The 22635-nt window shown below is 44.3% G+C and overlaps 1 protein-coding gene across 3 annotated transcripts; it reads right to left on the bottom strand.

The window, feature by feature from the left end:
• Positions 1-239: 239 nt before the first annotated feature.
• Positions 240-22635, bottom strand: SPP2 (secreted phosphoprotein 2). 3 transcript variants are annotated; one of them, XM_057746132.1, is made up of 8 exons: positions 22411-22635; positions 22187-22311; positions 15878-16000; positions 14661-14768; positions 10304-10358; positions 9501-9551; positions 6973-7068; positions 240-339 (listed from the first exon to the last, which is right to left on the bottom strand). In XM_057746132.1, exons 1-7 carry the CDS (start codon positions 22481-22483, stop codon positions 6983-6985), a joined length of 621 nt encoding a protein of 206 aa, XP_057602115.1. In that variant the 5' UTR covers positions 22484-22635; the 3' UTR covers positions 240-339; positions 6973-6982. The 3 variants fall into 3 exon arrangements, with proteins under 3 accessions (XP_057602115.1, XP_057602114.1, XP_057602116.1); XM_057746131.1 differs by having other exon boundaries at positions 240-513; positions 22411-22633; XM_057746133.1 differs by lacking the exon at positions 9501-9551 and having other exon boundaries at positions 240-513; positions 22411-22631.

Below are 22635 nucleotides of genomic sequence, written 5' to 3' on the forward strand. Positions count from 1 at the left end.
CAACAGAACACTGATCTGTGCTGTCAACACGTACACGGGGATGGTTCCAGCTGGTCCCCTCCCTGAGCGCAGCCGCCACGCGCCAGCTCAGCCCAGCACTGCCTTTCTTGGGGGTCAGCAGGCCCCTAGGAAGAGACACACGCGGAGTGAACGCTCCTCGTGGCATTAGCGTCTCATCTAAAAATGTGATGGTTACTCCTATTTTTTAAAAAATCAGGCAATGAAAGAAAGAAGAAAAGTAAGCCATTTATTATGGACTGAAACCAATCAAAAGAAAAATCACACAAATCATATAGTATCTTTCTTCATGGGAACGTCCATTCCTTCCAATGCATTTTGCTGTTAAAAGAGAGAAGCAGGGGAGGATGAGACCCTGTGGCAGCATCTCACACTCTCACTATGGAGGCCCAGGGCCCAGGGCGCTGTTTGAAAAGGAATCCAAGACGGCACCAGAGACTAGAGCAACGACGCAAAGCAGCCAGTTCCTTGAACAAGGAAAAGGGCAAGAGACACCTGCAGGGAGAAGAGGAGGTAATCAAATATAGGGAACAGAAATGCAGCCCCAGAAAGGAAGGTCAAGTCTCAAAGAAGGAAGGGCCAGAGGGTCCCTGAGGAAAGGCTGCAGCCAGGTCCTGGACTCAGTCTGGTCTAAGGAGGTGCTGGTCGTGGGGGGGTACGAGGGAGGGACCAGTTAAGCCAGTTAATGAGTAGACTGGCTGCCGCTGTGGTCACTTGAGGGCTTAGGAGAGAGGTGGGAATATTCATTCATTCACTCATATACCATCCGTCCATCCATTCAATAAGCATGTATGCATTGAGTATCCATCGAGAGTTACGGAGATTTATCCAGCGTAGCCTCAACCTCCAAAAGAGAAAGAAAGAAATCACAAACTAGAAGAGAAGACAGAGACAGTCAGAGCACAGATGGTAAATGCAATTCCAGATTCTCATGTGCAGGAAACCTCGAGGGAATGGGTTTCTGGGGAAGACTTGTGAGCTAGACTCCGAGCATAAGCTGGAAGCAGGGTTACAGACTGGGGGCCATGGGACAATCAGCCATGTAACTCTTCCATATGAAGCAAAGGCAGAAAGAAACCTGGGACACAGTCAGGAACCCTACCATTGCAGGGTGGACCCAATTCCTCGTGTCCCAAATTACTAAGGAGTTTGACTCCACCTCCCAGGTGATCAGGACCTTGACCTATAAGGACTGGTGTTAAAATAACTCTGGTGACAGTACAAAGGTAACTTTTGCCACCATCGGGAAGATGCTGACCACACCAGGCTAGAGTGATGAGGCCAGAACTTGGAGAGGAGGGTCAGAGCTTCCTCCTTTCAGAGGAAGGATTGGCAGAACACAGTGATAGTTGGATGAGGGTGGGGAGGAGGTCCAAGACGAATCCGCTTCCAGTCTGGGTAACTGGAAGCTGAGTTGGATACAGGAGGAAGAATAAGTCCCGAAGGGAAAAATTCCATTTTGAGCATGTTGTAGAACATCCGGATGGAGGCGTCTGGCAAGCTGCTGTGTAATCAAGTCTGGAGTTCAGGCTAGAAGGACAGTGTGTAAATAGAGGGTGGAATAGTCCCCAGACAGGTGGGCGTCAAAGCCCTGGGGTGCCTGGGATAACCTGGGAGAGGGAGGACAGTGAGTGGAGGGGAGCTGAGGCTGGAGCCCTGGGGAACATCACCACCACTGGAGGAGCAGGAGGCAGAAGAGGGGTCCACCAAGACAGAGAGACGTCTTGGCTGAAAAGAGGTTCAAGGAGACCACGTCTCAGATGCTAGAGTATTTCAGGGAAGAAGAGAATTCTCATCCACGTTAAATTCAGCCACGAAGTTCAGCAGGAAAGGGATGGACAGGGGCCAGGTGGGAACAAAAGGTGGATACAGAGCAGGGCAGAGCCAGTGCCCTGAGAGAGGGGAGAGAGGTCCTGGAAGCAACAGGTGCAGAGGGCTTTTCCTTAAAGACCAGAGGAAAAGGAACACGAGAGATTACTGAGAAACTAGGGATAAACCAGGGGTGGGGAGCCCAATGTATAGTAGAGCCTCGTTATTCACAGAGATTTGTCTACTTGCTAACAGTTACTCATAACCTCCAAATCAGTACTTCTGGTGCTTTTGAGTCATTCTAGAATGTTCATGGAGTGACAAAAACCCTCACAGATTCCCAAGAGAGCTCACACGAGGCCATCTGCCCTCTGTCTTTGCTCCCATGTTGTAAACAAGTGTCCTCTTGCAGTCTATTTAGTGCCATGTTTTTTGCATTTCTGTACTTTTTCTTGGCCACTTTCTGTTTAAAATGTCCCCCATGTGTAGTCCTGAAGCTCTGTCTAGTGTCTTGAGCGCGAGAAGGCTGTGCTGTGCCTTTTGGAGAAAATACATCCATGAAATAAGCTTCCTTCAGGCACGAGTGACAGTGCCATTGGCTGTGAGTTGAACATTAATGCATCAACCATGTGGATTAAATAAGACATCTTTCAACAGAAACAGACATGAAACAAGCATACTGATTTCTGGACAAATGTGACCAAAGGCTCATAGGAAACCCACCCTGTATTTCCCACAGAAGCTGTGGTTCGGTCCCTGATTCAACATCAGCAGCAACTTTATAGAACCTTACTACCTCGAATAATGAGAACGCACGGTTCTTGGTGGGACGACTAGCAGGTGTGTGCGGCGATGAGCATGGGAGCAGCGTCTGAGTAAGCCCAGCCGCACGCGGCCAGCTTTCCACCTCTGGGCACTGGCTGGGCTTTTCTATATTACGTTGGGGGCAGAGAGTCTGGGTCTGGCTCCCCCATTGCTGGGCTGTCATGGAAGATCATGACAAGAGGTTGCGACTAATAAGCCTGATTTCTGAATGTTGAAATCACTCAGCAGGCTCACTGCGGTGGCGCAGGTTTTAGGGTCACCTTCTCCTACACAGTCGCTGGCGGGTAGGTGTGCTGTTAACATCGCCAGTCAATTCAGGTCTTTGCCTTCCAGGTGTCTTCACCCAACACGTGTACTTCACACAACCCACATGTTTCTTACACAAACGATCCTTGAGGTTTTGCCCTCTTGTGCTATTTTCTAAATGTGGAGATAGTGACGTGAGGTCAAGTACTACAGGAAGGAAAAGAGGCACTTTGGAGACAGACAGGCATCAGGAGCTAAATCCTAATCCAGCACCAGCTCTGAGAGGAGGAGCCTCCAAGACCTCAGCTTTCTCATCTACAAGATGGAGATAGAGTGATAAGGCGTCACTTAGATGGTTGCAAGATTTATATAAGGCAACGCAGGTAAGAAGTCCAAACACAGACCCAGGCACCATTAAGAGCTCTGATTTTCATCGGTGCAGGGCCAGACACAAAGTGGGCATTCGATGAATATTCGTTGGACAAATTGATAAAATCAGGAGACGGATTCTTTTCACCACACAGTTATTGACAAAAGATCCCACTAAGAACTGCCTTCTTTGCTGCTCTTGGATGTGTCGTATGGGAATTCCACACTAATAATTCCACACTAATTGACATTGCCTTGTAAAGGAAAGAGCGTCACTCATGCTGCTGTGGTTTGGGAGCTGGCAGTGTGGTTTGTGGTCTTCAGGCCACTATGTCATGCAAAAGTCAGAACTAGGCCAGCTATGAAGACGAAGTGTGAGACTCTCAAACAGATTCCTTTCAACACGAGAGCTGGGACCTGATTTCTCCCTGTTCCTATTTTAGAGTAGCAAACAAGAAAAACATCTCAGACCTCTTTGTTTAAATACTCCCTTTCACTACCCACACCTACACATTAAATGATTTTCTAGAGATCTGAAAGAATCCTAGAACAGTGGTTGTTAAATTACAAAAATACTTCCTCAGCTCCTATTTTGTTGCAGAAACTGGCCCAGGCTCTGCGGATTCCATGACTCGAGATGAGCCCAAGTCTCTGCCTTCAGAAAGCTCCCCACCGGAAACACGTCATTCACGGTTTGAAGAGTCATCAGGAACTCGGTCCTGCATTTGTTCTTTCCTTCCTTTCAACCCGAGGGAACTCTTATTATATTCTAGGCACTATTTTTAGCATTAGGAACTAGACAACAGATATTGTTATTAATAACTTAGTATAGACATATTATTAATCACATTTTTCCTGTTATTCAACTAAAATAATTAATAAGGATAACAAGGTAACAGATCCTAAAGGAGCTCAGGGTCTAGCAGGGATAAAAGCAAATAAAATAATAATCATAAATCTTTGAAGAGCTGAGCCCCCAAGAGGTTAGAGACTGCATCACTCTCACAGCTCCTAAGTAGCAGAGAAAGCTTGAAACAGGATTCCAGACAGGTGTTTTGGCCTCCTCACTGGACCCCCTGTGCTGGCCTTATCTTAGGATTCTAGGAAACTCGGAGCACAGTGTGGAAACCTGCCCTGCTCAGGGTCATGGGAGGGCAGGGGTATAACTGGGACTTAAGTCAAGGTCAATGTCCAGGCCAGGGAGGCAGTGTTTGGCCTTTAGTCAGTGCTACCTTTAAAGAGACATTTTTTTAAGTGATCAATTTCTTTACAGAAATCAGATCATAAATTTATATTGGGATATATATACACACACATATATACATATATACATTTATAGATACATATATATATACATATACATACATATATGTATCCAATACAATCATTAACAAATAACATACAGCCAGTCCATTGAGATTTCTACTCCCACCACCCCAAGGATGTTCTATAAAGCAAAATGAAATGACTTAAGTTTATAAAAAAAGAATATGATGAGTCTGTTTCTTTGTAATGAGTACTTTCTTGAGCTCAGCCTGAAGCTGGTTTTTATTTTTAGGGTGTGCGTAGATTTAAAACAAAACCTACCATTTGCATCTTTCATGCAACACAGACTTACTGGTAAATTTCCCTTCAATTTTAGTAAACTCTCAGTTGACCCCTTTCAAATTCTGGTGGTTAAAAATTAATCATACCAGGCTTAGCTGAGTTTTTTTGATAACAGAGGCTCAAGAACCCAAAGTGAAAGATTCTGTCATCCACTCAAAAAATACATCCTGAATGCATGCTGGGCGCCCAGCTCTGTGCAAGACCCGGGAGATGCTGGTGATGGAAGTTATCCCAGTCCTCCCCTTGGGGGCCTGGTGGAGCCAGAAGGAGCAGACAGGAAACAGGCAGTTGCAGTGCCTGAGGTGGGGACTTAGGGGACCCATAAAGGGACCTATCTCTGACTTGCAGAGACCCCTCAGGGGAAGCAACATGGAGCTGAGATGTGAGTGAGGAGGAGGAATTAGTCAGGTGGACATTCCAGGTAGAGGTTTCAGAGAAGGAACGGCAGGTATTTCAGTTTTGCAGGAGCTTCAGAGCTGGTGGCCTTGGGAGAGATGAGGCTGGGGAAGTGGGCAGCGGTCAACCCACGAAGGCCTCTGCGGGCCATGCTGGGGAGTTTGGACTTTATCCTGAAGGTATACGGTGTTATGTAAACTGCAAAGCCCGTGAAAGCCCAAGCTTCATGATTAACGTGTGTGTGTGTGTAAAAATGAATGTGCACTGAATCCATATCTGTAACTGCATCCAAAGATTCCTTTCAAATGTGCGCTTCGTCATGTCCTTTTAGTACTTGGGAGCCTTTAAAAAAACAAAGCTGTGTTTGCTCCAATCCTTGGTAACCGGGATTTATATACACGTGAGACTCAGTGGTGCTCAGTGTAGGTTTGCGAAACCAAGCCTCGGCCTTCAGCACCGGGGCAAATAGGCTGCTCTTGCTCCTGGTTCAGGGTCTGTCTCTACTTTGTCCTGTAAGTGAAGTGAGCATTAGGGGGGTTATGTGGAGAGGGATCAGAGTCTCCTCTGCATTTTCAGATAAACCTGAGGGCAGCGTGCAAGGTGGACAGTGTGGCATCAGGACCCAAGGCAAGATCTCAGGTGACAGGTCAGCAGTGACAGTGGTAAAATGATGGGCTAAAGCCAGAGAAAATATGTGGACACCTGCGGATGTCGGGAGAAGATGAGGGTAAAGAAGAGCCAATGATTGTGATAACCTGTAATGGGAAAGAATATAAAAAAGCATATATATATATATATACATACATACATATATATATATGTATGTATGACTGAATTATTTTGCTATACACCCGGAACTAACACACATTGTAAATTAACTATACTTCAACAAAAATTTTAAGAAAAGAGCCAATGACACTCAAGAATTTTGAACTGAGAAAATTCAGTGGGTGGTGATGCCTTCTATTAAGACAGGGTGATGGAGAGGAGGCTGGCGGAGTTTCAGGAGTTCAGCGATGCTCACTGCAACTGCATGCAGTCGGCAGTTGCTGTAAGAGCCTGAATCTTGGGATAGAGTGAGGTGAGTGACGTGTACTTGGAAACAACTGCACATCAGTGATCAAGTCAGGCAAGTGGAAGAGATGACAGAGTAACCTACAGAAGAAGGAAAGAACTGGGCAAAGGAAACCATACAAATGGTCACCAGGATTTAAATGACTGACCAAGGAAAGGAAGGCAGACTAGATATCGGAGATTTGAAGGACTAATATCCAGTTTGCAAAAAGCAGAAAAGTGAATGGGAGCTGGGAAGGTGGGGGCAGCAGGTGTAGACCATGATGTTGTCAAGAAGCTTAGAAGAGAAGGAAGGAGGGAGCGAAAGGCAGTTGCTGCTGGAATGAGGAGACTGCGTCAAAGAAAGGGGCTGTTTGTGGTTCGTTTTTTGCTCTTAAAGTAGAGATATTTGATCACAACAACGGCACATATAAAAGCCATGGGAAAAAGACTGAGGGTGCAGGAGTGAGGAGATGGTCGAGGATCAGTACCTGGGGGAAGAGAAGAGAAGGTAGGAGCCCAGACAGGAGCTGAAGAGCGGACTACAGGTGTTTGGAGGTGTCAGGGCAGCAGCTTTAAGGCATTCCAGCTCCCCTGCCCCGTAGCTCCTATTTCTAAATGCACATGCTTTTAGCTGTGTCCACTTACCTCAAAGCTGTCACTCAAAGCCAGCGTTTATTCTCGTTCTGGGCCATGGGTCCGGGTACCTTCTATTTCCAGGAGGAGAGCCCCTTCTCATGGTCTCTGAAGATAGAAAGAGGATATACAGACTCTGTCATTCACATCAAGATCTAAGACAACATGCAGAAAGAGACAAATAAATATCGTATATTAACACATATATGTGGACTATAGAAAAATGGTACAAATCAACCAGTTTTCAAGGCAGAAACAGAGACACAGATGTAGAGAACAAACATATGGACACCAAGTGGGGAAAGCAGGGAGCATTGCGGGGGAATGAATTGGGAGATTGGGATACCAAATTGTACACCCTAAATATACGCAATTTATTGTCTGTTAACTGTATCTCAATAAAAGTTCTTAAAGAAAAAAGGAAAAAAGATCTAAGACAATATGGACTACGTGACTATAATTTAATAAGGACTGTGACCAGCACCAGAGCCCCTCCTGCTGAGAGGCTACTCAAGAACACGATGACCTCATCTTCCTTGTCAAGCTCTCCCTCACTTTCGCCTGTGTAGTGTTACAGTTGAACCCACTGCCGTAAGCCCTCAAGGGCAGGGACTGTCACATTTATCTTTCCATCTTCCATGGGATCTGTCTGGGGCTTGTCACACACATTTGTTGAATTAAATTGTCATGTTCAAGGCAGCCTCCGTGATGGCTGCCTCTTTGCATCAATGAAGGTTCTGCTGCCCAAAATGTTTTTAGAATTCAGCTCTGGAATTACCTTCCGAGGAATATTAAAAAGGATCAGTTACATTAATTTATACCCAGATAATTTTTTTTTTGTCCCAAATGACATTTTCCCAGTGTGGTAGCCAGCCTCTGAGATGGCCTCCTGGTATTCACAGTCTTGGGTATTCTCCTTTCACAGTGGACCAGGGCTGGTCTGCATGATTAATAAACTATTCAGAAGTGATACTGTATAGTTTTCAAAATTAGTTAAGAAAAGACTGTGCCTTCTGTCTTGGGTGTTCCATTCCTTGTTCATTCTCCTCGCTTCCTCTCCTCTCTCTCTCTCTCTCCCCCCTACCCCATCATGTTCTCTGGCACAAGCCAGCTGTCATATCTTGAGGACATTCAGACAGCCCAGTGGAAAGGCCTGTATGGTAAGAAACCAAAGCCCTCAGTCCAGTGGCCCCTGAAGAACTGAGGTCTGCCAGCCACCATGTGAGTAACCTTGGAAGTGGATCCCTCAGCCCTGGCCAAGCCTTCAGATGAGATCACCGCCACAGTCAACATCTTTTCTGCAACCTTTTAGAGACCGTGAGCCAGAAACCCCCAGCTAAGCCACTTCTGGGTTCCTGACCCAGAAACGGTGAGATAATAAACATTTGTTGCTTTAAGCTGCTGAGTTTTATGGTATTTTGACACACAGCAACAGATGACTAATGCACCCAAGTTGGTTGTTAATCTGATCAACTGAATTTATTTCCAAGATTAAATCCAAGGGCACATGTTTTCCACCACTACAGAGATTCAAAAGAATGGGCCCTAGACTCTGAAGCTAATTAAAAAAAAAATAAGTGTTCAAAAATGTTCTCAGCAGTGGTCACATTATTAGAATAACTGTATTTCTCCCAAAGTAGCACATTGCAGGAGGTTTAAATTTAGGCCTTTTTTAAAACAAGCCTCAGATTGTAAACTTCAGTACTTCAAATAAATTAGGAGTAAGCCTAAGGACAGTCAGATGCTGAACTCAATGAAATATTAATATCTGTGTTATTCTTTTAACAAAGAACTCTGATCAGAGGGTGAATTTCATAATTCTTCTGGAAAGCAGCATGAAAAAAACAGAGGCTTTAGAGTCTGACAGATCTGTCCTAAGTCCTATCTTTGCCACTCCCTACCTGAATCAAAGTCCTACACTGGCGTGTAGCCTTGGACAAGTTACAGAAACTCACTAAGCCTCAGTTTGTTCATCTACAAAATGGGAAGGAACATGGCTGCCTCTCAAGGATGGTTGTGAAGTTGAAGGAGAAAATTGTCAAGCAATTAGCAGAGAGTAAGTATTTTGTGTCTACAATGGACAACGTGAGTTATTACTCATTTCTTCCATGTAAGCAGGTAATACACCTGGTTTACAGTGCTGTCATGAAGGTTAAATGAGAAAACTGATAGTAAAAGGGAGAAACTAAATAACTGATAGTTCTGTCTGCTTGCTGAAAAGTACAGTTGAGTGCGGAGGGCAAAGAGGAGTTCTACAGAGTTTGGGTTTTTCAGAAAATGCCCTAGATTGGAATGGGAGGGAAGTGAGTGCTGATTTCCTCAGCCAGATTTGATATTTTGAGCCCTGATAAATTTTAAGTGAGTTTTAATGCCTCAAAGTTAGCTTTTCAATGATTTGCAAAACAGGTTTATGCAGGACTGTTCTTTTCTTTTCATTTTCCCTTAAAATATTTTGTATTTCAGGGGTTTATTTCAGCAGAGTCTGGCTTGATCAGAAAAGGATGTGTTGGTGTCCTACAGAAGAAAACGGGAGCGCTCACCAAGTGACCGTTCATAAAATGGCTCACTTCTGGATCTGTCAGGAATGAGATCTGTAACACAGTAACAGTCATAAGGCAAGCCCCATCTGCCCACTTCTGGAATGTCCTATGGTTTTATTACTGATGCCACCAATATGCCTTTCCAGCAAGGAAGAAGTGGGAGCTCACCAAAGAGTTTGGCTACCATCAGCTCCAATAGGAAAAATCCGCATATTTACCTATTTTACCAATAGGTAAAAATGTTTCCTAAGCCATAGAACACTAACCCAATCCCACTTCAAGTGAGAGAACACTTAAGAAGGGAAAAAAGGAAAGCCCTCCCTCCCCCAAGCCAGATTCTTAAAGGGATGGTCAGAGCTGGTGACATGGCTGGAGGATTGCAGAATTCAGCCCCAGCCAATCAGATGAGGCTTAATCCAGGTCCTTTTACCTACACATCACTGCACATCTGGGCCCTATAACTTGTCATGCACCCAGGAAGGAATGATTATGCTCAATTTGGGGGACCCTCTTATGGTAAAAACCAACATCTATCCTGCCTAACTGGCAGAGATGTTGGGGCCGTGAAATGGAATCACGTACGGAAAGGCTCTGTATAAATAAAGAGCTGCCTAAATGAAGAGTGGTAGCATTATTGCCTGATGTTAAGAAAGGAGCAAAAACAACTGTTTATCTTCCATGATTTGTATAATTGTTCAAAGCTTATGTAGAGATATTCCAGTTTTAAATGACTCCCTGATAGCTTCAATATGAAGCTGATTCACAGGGGAAAAAAGTATTAAAAAGAGCAGATTTCAACTTACCACGCATATAATTGTTCCTCGATGTAGAGGATCCCAAGATATCCCCAAAAACCATCTAAGTAAATGTAGGCACCAGTATATATCAGCACATGAAAGAGAAAAAAAAGGAGAGACACTGCAAAATATGTAAATATTATCTGGAGGACTCAGCTGTATTATATAATTTTTTAATGAGATAAGGTAATATATTATATTAAATAACTTTATATGGTTTTGAACATGTATGTTTAAAAAAGCATGTGGGGAAAAGCAACTTAAATTCTAAAAAGGTTTCCACTAGACTCAAAGTGGAACCTCATTACCTGGACTTGCAAATAGACTATGTTTAGGTCGAATTTGGGAGTTTTCTCTCTATGAAGTCCCCACATGTGTTCAGTAGTCCTCATGAAGACACTGAAAGCCCATAGTCACAAAGCAAGGTGCTGCTTGGCTCACGACCTTTCTACCAGGTGTCTGGGCCACCTACCTGTTACCCTCTCCATCCTGAACACAGTTAGCCTTCTGGGCTTTGTCAGAGTGATTGGTCTAGGAGGGGTCACAGTTCAGTGAGGCAAAAAATAGTTTCAATAAATGGTGCTGAGACAACTGAATATCCACATGCAGAAGAATGAAACTGGACCCCTTCCTAATCAAAATGGACCATGGATCTCAATGTAAGACTCACACAAACAACAAAAGAAAAAAATAGATCAATTGGACTTCATTAAACTTTAAAACTTTGTTCTTCAAAGGACACCATAAAAAAAGTAAAAAAAAAAAAACTTCACAGATAAGGGAAAATATTTGCAAATCATATATCTGGTATGGAACTTGTACACAAAATATATAAAGAACACTTACTACTCAACAACAAAAAGATAAACAACCTAATTTAAAAATTGGCAAAGGATTTTGTTATTTTGGCCATGTCACTCAGCTTGCAGGATCTTATTTCCCCTGCAAGGGATTGCAACTGCCCCCAGGCAGTGAGAGTGTGGAATCTCAACCACTAGACTGCCAGTGAATTCCAGCAAAGGATTTGAGTAGACATTTTTCCAAAAAATATATACAAATAGTCAATCATTACTCATTAGGAACATGCAAATCAAAACAATAATGAGATACCACTTGACATCCACTAGAATGGCTAAAATTAAAAAGACAGACAATAATAAGTGTTGATAAGATGTGTAGAAACTGGAACTCTCACACATTGCTAGTGGGAATGTAACATGGTACAGTTATTATGGAAAACAGCTTGGCAGTTTCTCAAAGAGTTACACATAGAGTTACTTTATGCCCCAGAAATTCCACTCGCAGGTAAATACTCAAGATAAAAATATATGCCCACACAAATGCTTGCATATGAATGCTCACAGCATCATTATTTACAACATCTGAAAAGTAGAAACAACTCCAATTTTGATCAACTAATGAATGGATAAATTAAATGTGGTTTATCTATACACTGGATTATTTTTTGACAACAAAAGAAGTACTGATACTTGCTACAAGTATGAATCTCCAAACATGCTACCTAATATAAATCAGTCAGAAAAGAACACATATAGTATGTTTCTATTTATATGAAATGTCTGGAAGATGTAAATCTATAGACAAAAAAAGTAGATTAGTGGTTACTAAGGGCTGGAGAGAATGGGGAATGGGGTGAGGGGTCTTGGGGTTTCTTTTCTGGATGAAAAAATGTTCAGGATTTTGATAGTGATGAGAGTTGTACAAACTTATGAATATACTAAAAACCACTGAACTGAACACATTAAAAGGGTGAATTGTATGTTACGGTCTATGAATTATATGTCAATGATAGTGTTATTTTTTTAAAAAATGGGACACATGACCTAAGCCAGGCCAATGGGAGTGATGCCAAGAGGTATCTCCAGCTGGAGCTAGAGAGAAATGCTCTGTTTCCTCCTAAATGTAGAGGATACGAATCTGGAGTAGCCTGTAGTTTGCATCCCGCTACCAGGAGAAAACTCATCTGCAGTGGGAGGGGAATGAATGTGGCGCAGATAGTGTTGAGGGTCCCTAGATCGAGCTGTCCAAGAGGACAACTCCTCCCTCTTCTTTCTGGGAATGTGAACCAGGGAATTATCTCATTTTGGCTTAGGCCACTTCTAGTTCAATTTCTATCATTTGAAATGGAAGAGAGTAAATAAATGAAATGCCTGTAACTCTCCTTCCCTGAGTTCAGAATTCCTATTCATTCTTCCTCAGTTTCTCCTTCTGCACTGTTTTGGGCCTCGTGGCTGGAAGTCTAGCCGAACCTCATCCCATCCACTCCAAATCAGAAGGATTTGTCCAAAGTCAAGTCCATTCGTCAACCTACAGATGTTAACATTCCACCATGTGGTTGACTAACGTGCCCTACAGAAACCCGTTTATCCTCTACACGCTTCTTTTTCAAAATTAAAAAAAATAAAAACTGCCCATAATTTAAATATTTATTTGGTTAAGGGAGGAGAATATCAGCAAACTTAGAAATTTATTTTCTCAATTCTTTTTACAAAGTCTTTATACTTTTTAAAGTTAGGTAGTGGAAAACCCATTTTTTTTTTTTTTATATTAGAGACACTTTCATTGTATCCTTACCAGATATTTTCCATTTGAGCTAAGTCCTATTTCGTAATAATTGGGATGTTTGGTCTTATGCTCCATGGCTTCCATCTTTCTTTACATTATGTTCCTTTCTCTAGAAATTCTTTCACTATCTACATATGTTTTTCAAATGGTCTTTATATTCATTACTCCGGGTTTTTGGTTTTTTTTTCCAATTTTCTTTCTTTTATTCCCTACTTCCAGCAATGATTTATTTGTCCTATGTCTAAATTCATTCTAGTCAATTGTCTTTTGTGTCTGTAATATCATCATTTATTTCACTGAAAATAGTTAACAGCTGTCTTCTAATTTTTTTTTCTGTTTCATGTAAGAAATCTATTTTAGAGTTTCCAGGAATTACTTTAAATCTCCATCTGCTTTCTTGTCTTTCTTTTGAATTGCAGAATCCTTTCATTTAAGGAATTTTTTCTTTGCTTATAATTTTTTACAATCTCCTAATCTTTGAGGCAAAGCAACCTGGGAGTTTATTTTAAAATCTTGTTTGTTTCTGGGACTAACTTAATTTAGTATCAGAGTCTTCTTACAAAACTTGGGATTGGAAGAAAAGTGAGTAGTCTTCAGTCTGCAATTAGAAAGTTGCAACAGGTTTGTGGGTTGTGCAAACAATCAGAATCAACTTTCTAAATCAGAGATGGAAGAGGGGTTAAGTTAGGGGGCCAAATTAATTTCTGCTGTATTAAAGGTCATGGAAGGACTGGCGTCCATTTCTCTCGACATTCACCACTAACTCCTAGCTCCATTTAGCGTTCTCTCTCACCTGCCCTGCCAGCCTCCCAGGGCTCCAACCGTGCTTCCTAGTTCCAATCTGTTCTTCATCTATTCTGTCATCTCCCACCTTATAACCCTTGAATAGCCCTACGCCAAGAATCCTTGACATGACCCATGAGGTCCATCTTGACCAGGCTGGTGTCCTCTCCAGTCCCACCCCTGTGCCTCGCTTCTCATATTTTGCTCCCAGTCATAATGGATTTCTGTCCATTTCAACCCATCAGCTTCGCTTCTCTCACACATCAGGGAACTCAGTCACGTTCTCCCTTGTGCTGGGACTCTCCTCCTCCTTCCCCTCCACACCCTCTGCCCTTTGTCCTGAGGTCACCCACCCTCCAGTCCCCCAGGAAAGCTTGCTCTGTCCCCACATGCTATTCCATCCTCTTGCTATGTGCTCCTGATAGCTTGCCTGGTAGTCAGGGTAACCCCTGCTTAATGGACACCCCCAGACTGGTCTCCAAACTCCACAAGGGCCAGAGCTGTGCATCTTCTCTTGCTCCTCACTGTCTTCTAGCTTTCCCCACGTAAACCACAAAATCAATACACACAAAATGCTTGTGACAGGAGGCTTGGTCCTTTTCACTTCTGAGTTAGCTTGGCCAGTGTGTCAGCTGCAAAGCTTGCCTCACTTCCTGGATACTTTACTGGAATCAAACAAGGAGGCCCCTGTTCCTTCCACTAAACCACAGAGGCAGTGAGCTGCAGACTTAGATCTAAAACTTTGAAGATTTGTGCATTATAATTTCAAGCTCAGTCCCAAATTTTAGGGAGGGAGGGAGAGAGAGAGGGAGAATTGGAAGAAGTAAGGGATATTGAACGTGAGACTGCAGGTGTAAAAGGGAGACGTTAGCTGAGTAAGCAGAGCTATGCCTGAGTGATGCTCCAGCTACTGTATCACACCAATCTGCTTGTCACAGACCCACACAGACCCTAAGAGGCGCTGTCCCAAAGGATGCCAAGCCCCTACATGTACCTCTTCACTGCTGCTAGACTCGGAGCTGGAAGACCATTGGCAGCGAACCCACACGTCCTTCACCTGCTCATCAGACACCATCACGGTACTTCTGCAAATGGCCGCTGGCTGGAAAAGGGAAAACAGTGAGTCCTATGCCCAGCAGCTGGTAGAAATGGTTAGCACCTATCCAAGAAATCAGGCAACACCACAGGGCTTGACACAATGGTGTAGACGGAAAGGAAAAATTCACAGAGACATGTCATTTTTCCAAAACAAAAATTTCTCAAAACCCAAGCAAAACAAATGATGATTTCAATATCACTTAGGTGTTTGGCACATTACAAGTCCCCAGGGAAAGCAAACATTCCCTTCCTGAGCAATGAGTGGGCTGCCTCAACTGGTTTCCCATTTAAACAACAAGAAATGGGAAGATCCCCCAAGGATTCTGCTCTGCTCTCCCTTGGCCTCAGATTTCATTAGAAACAGATGCTAGTGACACCTGGGTTTGGGATCTTTGTGAAAAGCCTTAGAAAACAACAAAATGAAAGGTCCTCTTTTCAGAATTGACATCGCTGTGTAGCAACCCAGACATCACACTAATAAAGTAACAAAACCCTGAGACTTGTACATTTGAACAAGAACACCTCCGAGTGTGAATTTGGGGGTGCAGGTGCTGGCCTGTGCAGGTGGGCTCCTGTCCCTGGGGTTAACCAAGCATGGGGCCATGTGCTGGTCACTGGCGAAATGAAGCTGACCACACCTTGGTCCTGACCCCATGGAACGCAAGTTGGTGGGGGAGACAAATTTCATACAACAGTCAACTACAAAACAATGCACCTCACACCAGGAACACAGGGGGCATTTTAAATTCATTTAAAATAGAATTTGAAATGTCTCTGGGATTTTTCTTTGCTATTAGCCTCTTCATATTCACTTTTCCTGGAACCATCATTATCCCCATTTTAAAGAGCAGAAAACTGAGGCAACAGAGGTTAAATAATTTGCCAGGATTTCTCAGGACCACAGACTCCGGAGCTTGAGTCCTCAGCCACCGAGTTACACTGCCCCCACCTAGGGGACTGTATGGACACAGTTAGTGGTGTCTCCCAGGGTGGCCAGACAGCAGGCAGTGGCCAAGCCCTTGGCGTGGCTTTGCATCAGCTCCAGGTGATGGAGGAAGCCAGGAGCTCCCTCCTGCTGGTTTCTGGGCTGGCGGCCTTTCCCCCGACACTTACCATGTAGTAGCCCGTTTGGAAGTCACAGGTGGCGGGGTCTTCCCCAGAACCCCTTCTGCATGTTGTCTCTCGAATGCCAAACTCTATGTCCATGGTGAAGCTGTTCTCGTCCTGGACGTTGACCTTCACAAAAACAAAGTGTCAGTTTGCCCCAGATGTGTTTCTGGAGGTCACACTCTAGAAACATGTCTCCCTGCACGAGGAAAAAAAGTAACAGAATCTTCCACCTCTAAAGCTTTCAATCGTCATGGCAATCACCTAGTTCCACACCCTCATTCTGAAGACCAGGGGAAAAAGTGCTTTAAAAAGGCTCACAAAACTTTACTGAGACAATGGAACCAGAACGTGGGTGTCCTGACTCCAAGCTAAGCGTTGCTTCTAATGACTTATGTTTACAATGGGTCCTCACGATTTACAGATTCCATATTTGCAAATTTGCCTACTTCCTAAAATGTAGGTCTAACCCCAAATCAGCACTGGGTGCTGTCACAGCCATTCATGGCTGTGCGCTGGGCGGCAAAGAACTTGAGTCGCCCGATGTAATCGCTCCCAACCGGGGTCAGACAAGGTGATGCTCAGCCTCCTTGTCTCAGCTTCCAGACTGCACACAAGTCAATTTCATGGTCTATTTTGTGCCACGTTTTTCTAATTTTTGTGCTTTACCTTGGCGATTTTGCTGCTTAGATTTGCCCTCAAGCCTAGTGCTGACAAGCTGTCTAGTTTCCTAAGCGCAGGAAGGCTGTGATGTGCCTGACGGAGAAAATAACGTGCGTTAGCCGAGCTTCGTTCAGGCCTGAGCTATGCAGCGCTGGTAGAGCGAGCTCAATGTTTACAAATCAACGCATATATTAAATAAATCTTCAAACAGAAACACACATAAAACAAGGGCACATATGGATCCGTTAACCAAAATATGGTGATCAGCGCCTTGCAGGTACCTAACCCTGAATTTGCCCAGGAGCAATGGCTCAGGAATTACTAACCCAGTGTTCGCAGAGTCTTTATGCAGTATAACTGGCACGAATAACAAGAATCAACTGTATGCATTTTAAGTGTCATTTTCCTAAAAGAATGCTCCGTACTATCTTTATAATTCCTGAAATAAGTAAGTAGCAAGTACAATCTCTGCTGCACAATGTCATCCAGCCCCACTTCCTGCTTGATCAGTTCCTATCTACGAACGCGTCTACACGGTTTTCCACTCCTTTCCACCAAAGGTGGGATACTGGGGGTACCTTCCAAACTTCCTGATGTGTCTCTGCTGCTTTGATGAGATGAAAGTCGCCTGACTTACTACATGTCCACTGTACATCCTGCACCAGAACCAGGGCAGGGAAGCGTCCATGGAGCTTAGCTTCCGGGGGCGGGAGGGGGGTGTCACACAGCAAACACACGAAAGAAAACTAAACAAGGACGTTCCAGATGGCTATGGGGCCATGATGGGAAAAATCAACACGGCAATGGGCGTGGGAAGCGGACACTTTAGAGCAGGTACCTAAAAAATCCTCCAAAGGAAGGCATATTTAAGCTGGGATTTAAAGGATGGGAAGGAGCCCATCACGTGAGGAAAAAGCAGAGCCAATGTCCTGGGGCAGAAGAAGCCCGGCTGTGGTGGTGAAGCAAAATGAACAAGAGGAAAACCATACACCCTGAACTTGGAGAGACGGGGCTTGCCAGGTAGGTAATGGCCTCTGAGCCCATGGGAAGGTGTTGATTTCATTCTCATTGCAATGAGACGTTCTCAGAGGGTGTTAAGAGGTAAAATCTGAGTCACCAGTGGTGGCTGCAAGGAGAGCACACAGGGGCAGGGACAAGATGGCAGCAGGGAGTCGGGGCGGGAGCCCGCAAGGTCCACTGCCAGACCACACCCCAGGCTCCAAACACCCCTTCCCTTTCAGTTCTTAGGCCAGCGTGTGGCAAATTTGAGTCAACCCACACATCCACCTACTGCCCAGGGGGAGAGAGGAGGTGACAGCACTGTGAAAGCACAGACCACTTACAGGGCGGGAAGAACAGGATATTTTGCTTTGGAAGGAAGTGGCCAGCTCCAAGCTCAGGATGGGGGGGTCTTTGTGTCTCTATATGACACAGAATGAGAAGTGCTGATACAGGCAGAGTTTTCTAAAAACAAGTAGGACTAAAAACTCGGCCTTGCCATTATTTACAACCCTGTTTACTGATCATTTTTATATATTAGGTATTAAATCTGAATCTCATAAAAAAATTAAAACCTCCTCCATCAGCTGCAGTGGTACAGCGTGCGGGGCTCTCTCCCTTAGATCATGCTTCCACAGTTTCCCTTAAAGCAATCTGATGAAAGCAAACTGGCAGGACAAAATCTTAGTCTAAAAGATGAAAATGCTGAGGTTTGAATACTGAAATTGTATTGAACTGTGAGATGATTTTGCAACTTTTTGCATCTCTAAGCACTTCTAAGCACCCTTTCCAGAATATGGAGAAAAGCCAAACAACTCTGCTTTTTCCTTTGAATTCTTTTTCAGCCAGTGAATTTCTGCTCTGTGTTGTTTTAAAAAGGTAGGATGACCCAAATACTCAACAATAAGGAATCAACTGGAGAAAATTCCAAACCTAGCATTACGGCTGAAATAAATCATGGTCCTTTACAATCAGTGTTACAGTGTGGTCCTGTTTTTTAAACATGTATATATACTTTATACCCACATATGAAGAGAAAAAGATCCAAAAAGACACCTGCCACATGTTCATAGTGGGTGTCTCAGAGGGCTGGATAATGAATGTTACTTTCGGTTTTCTCTTTCTTGTTGTCTTGTGACTCTTTATAATGAGTATATTTTTATTTTTTTTATTTCAAAAAGAAATAAAAATATACAAGCCATAAAAGGCCCATAACAATTCCTTTTGGAGATTATAATGTTTAATGTTATGTGTCAACTTAGCTGGGCCACAGTGCCCAGATCTGTGGTCAAACATTAATCCGGATGTTTCTGGGAAGATGTTTTTGGATGGGGTTAAAGCGGTGGACTTTGAGGAAAGCAGAGTATCCTCCTTCATGTTGGTGGGCCTTATCCAATCAGTTGAAGGTCAGACTAGAACAAAGACTGGCCCTTTTCTAAGCAGGAAGGAATTCCACCAGCGGACAGCCTTCAGACTTGTATGGCAACATCAGTTCTTCCCTGGTCTCTAGCCTGCTGGCCCACCCTGCAGATTTTGGCTGTACCAAGCCTCCAGAATAGTGTGGGGCAATTCTTTAAAATCAATCACTCCCTGTCTCTGTCTGTCTCTGTCTCTGTCTCTCTTCTCTGTTTCTCTAGAGAAGCCTGACTAACACAGTGGTCATTTACATTTTTCAAACTAAGCCCTTATGACTGGACAAAAAGTAAACCTCAGGCATAGCTGCCTAGCATAATGTAGAAAGCCAAAAAGCACAAAATGCAAAGAAGAGGAAAGGTAAAAGTGGACAGAAATGGGCATAAACACAAAGGATCCCAAAGCTTCTGTGGCTTTGCTCCAAATGTCCCAGAACCCATCCACTCCCCACCGTCCCCGCACCAAGATGCTCAGTTGCCATTGGTCACCATCTGCTTCCTACAGTTGCTGTCTGGGCTCCTTCCCTGGCATCCCACTCCACACAGCAGCTGCAGAGATCTTAGAAGGTCTCCTTGCAATTTATTTAAAAATCACCCCTAACCCCTGCAGGGAGTCTTCCCACGGCTGGACGTTCTCGTCACTGGGTGAGTCTCAGCTCAAATACGGTGCCTCCGTGGAGACGTCTGCCCCATCTGACAGCTGCCCCAGCCCCAGTCCAGGCCCATCCGTTATCTTGTTTTATTTTCTCCACAGGACTCTCCGCTATCTGAGATGAACTTCACTTATTTATACAATGTGTACCCCATTTTCCCTTCGTCCCCTCCCCTCCTCTCCCTCCCCTCCCTCTTCCTCTCCCCACAGTGGGATCTGAGCTCCTTGGAAAAGAAGCAAACTCAGCGATAAAGTAGCCGGGCCTGACCCCCTCCCCAGGTGCACTGAACTCTACCCTAGACTCCCGCACATACACAAACATGACCAAACCTCTTATTTCCTTTGGACATATTCCTAGAAATGAAACGATGAAATCAAAAGTTATAAATATTTGCTATCTTTAATGTTTAACGTGTTTATAAACATGCTTGACACATATTTCCAAATTGCTTCCCAAAGATAATTTTACCAAAATACACTCTCTGTAGCAGTGTTTGAGCTTTCCTTTCCACATTTTCCTTCCTTTTCCCTTGTTATTTTAATTTCGATTTTCTTGGTTGTCAGAGAGGTGACATATTTTTCCCAATGTTTCTAGTTCATTTGTACTTGTTCTTCTGCAAATTGTTTTGTACCTTCAGTGTCAGTGATCTGTTCCTTCATCTCTTTCCTGAGCACTTTGCTTAGCTCTGAGTGCATCTCTCGTGGCTACTGGCATGAGGCAATTGGCACACTTGGGGCCATCTTTAGGGCTTTTGTAGAAGGCATGACTGGCACGTACAAAAAGCAAAATGTGAACCACTTCTAAGAAGAAAGAAGCATCACCAGGACAGATCAAAGGAGGAGCATTTTCCTTCCACTGGGAGAAGAAAGGAAGTTTTCATGGACGGGACATGGTGAATGGAACTTGGCCAATGAATTTGAATAATGAGAAAAGACTGGAAAGAGACAAGAATAGGCAGAATTCCAGGTAGAAGAAGGTGTACAGGAGGTGGAGGGGCATCTCCTATTTCTCATCCATACATACGAAGCTGTGTGTGTTTGCAGGGGCTTGTGTGTCTGGGCTCAGGTGTCTGGTACCAAGATGGCCCATGCGCTGGAATGCGCTGGATGACGACACCTCAAGCTAGCTCATCTCCACTGACCAGATTTCCATGGTGTCAGTAACTGGTTCTCTCGGGACCTGTCTTCATGCTCTTATTCAATTAATTAACTAACAACTTTCTTCTGTAGCAAGCGCTAGCTAAGTTACAAGTAAATCTAAACAGCTTATTTGCAAGCATGGCTAAAGGACACTGACTCCCCCACACCACACGTGGATTTTATTAAATGAGAAAGATGGAAGCCAATACAGCCCGTGTGTGAGGGAGGGGTTCCTTATTCTGTCCAGGACTCCTCCGGAAGAAGCTCACCCTCCAGCCTGGCAGCCAACCATGTGTACTTCACAGTGCCTCCTCAACGCGACAGCCAGGCCGAGTGCCCCACTCTGGCCACAGTAACCTGGTTCTGGGCTGGGCGCCTAGCTAAAGCATCATCTTCATGACCTATGACCCGATCAGAAAAGACAACTGGGACAATTCAAATAATTGTGTGGGAATCTGGAAATAAGAAACTGAGCCAGTTTCTGAAGGAGATGGGGCCAGATGAATGTATTGTATTTGGAGACTGAAGCTATGGGACCGTGAGCTGTGTGCCCCTCACAGGAGGAGAGGGGACAGACCAGGTGTGTGCTAAGGCGGTGCCCAGCGGGGATGGGAGAGGTGAGCACGAAGATGGAGAGGAAGAAATGACCTTCTGGCCTCTGCGAGGGAACAGCCACTGTCTGGACCCCTGGCCACGTCTCCACGGTTCCCAGTTCCCAGGCAGCCTGCAACGAGTTCTCATTTGCAGGGCCTGGAACTTCTACAAAGTTCCACCTCCCATCCTAACCTAAACTCTCTGGCAGGTATTTCTGCTCCCCCCTTGCATGGGATGATGAGTAGGCGGTGAGATCACCCAGGGCCCAGCGAGGAGGGAGGCGACCTGCTGTCTGGTTTCTCATTTCCTTTGAAGGATAATTCTGTGTTTCTTTCTTTGCCAATCATGGCCTTAGTCATTGGAAGCCCATGAAAATTCATCTTTTCCCCATTTCCCCAAGCTAACAGGAAACAGATTATTACCAAATTGACAAAGGAAAGTGGATTTATTTGGCTCACCAGCCAGAATTTATTTCCTGTAAGTATTAGGAGCAGAACTGCTGAACTTGAAAAAGCCTCATTTCTAATAAACAAGCAGTTTTTAATAAAACATCTCAAAAGGAACCATGGGGACTTTGGGTCCAGAAGCAGCATGCGCAGGGGGTAACATCTGGAAATAGGAAAAGAGGCCAGAGGGAAGAAAACTGCAAGAAGAACCATGCATCCAAAGTAGCTTTGAGAGCTTCATGACAATAATTGTAATTAAATCCTTTCTCTATCAAAAAAGAGTGTGAAAGAGATGAGTAGCTATTATCTCTTTAAACTGGAAAATTTTTAAGACGTACCCCAAAAATGACAAGAGAAAAAATCAGAAAGCAGTATAAAAAGGACCAGAGAAGCCATACCAGGCACTTACTCTTTTAATTGAGCTTCTGAATGCCCGAAACAAATAGGGGCTCAGCGACTGGGAGTTCACTTTTGCCACGGAGGCGTTGACAGCCTCCCTCAAGGAAGACAGGTCGTAGTCATACACGGGGAAACCTGGACTCACAAGCACATGGGGACACAATGAGACAGGATGCATGGACTGGGACACCTCCACACCATCAAGGGCAGGCAGCCTGTCCCCAAGCTCCTCACCTGCACAGTAGGGCAACCAGGGGTTCGTTGCAAGGACAAATATCATCAACAGCTTCATCACCATCTTCTCCATTCTGGGAAGGACAATTTCAGTTCAGAGCCCAGAAGATTGCCTCTATGCGTCTGGGAGTGAACAGTTGTCCTGAAAGCAGCTCTTTATCAAGTGTGACCTGGCTTGCTCTCGCCGACTGGAGCAGACTGCAGCTCCAACAGAGACAATTGATC

The sequence above is a fragment of the Hippopotamus amphibius genome, chromosome 8 (genome assembly GCF_030028045.1).
Source record: "Hippopotamus amphibius kiboko isolate mHipAmp2 chromosome 8, mHipAmp2.hap2, whole genome shotgun sequence".
NCBI lineage: Eukaryota > Metazoa > Chordata > Mammalia > Artiodactyla > Hippopotamidae > Hippopotamus > Hippopotamus amphibius.

Excerpts from the sequence above, each read along its gene's own strand:
- SPP2 (XM_057746132.1), bottom strand. The coding sequence starts at position 22,483 with ATGGAGAAGATGGTGATGAAGCTGTTGATGATATTTGTCCTTGCAACG. Across the intron at positions 10,359-14,660 it reads AGTCTAGCAGCAGTGAAGAG|ATGGTTTTTGGGGATATCTT; the intron begins GTACATGTAGGG and ends ACATTTACTTAG. Across the intron at positions 7,069-9,500 it reads ATTTTATGAACGGTCACTTG|AGACCATGAGAAGGGGCTCT; the intron begins GTGAGCGCTCCC and ends TTCTATCTTCAG.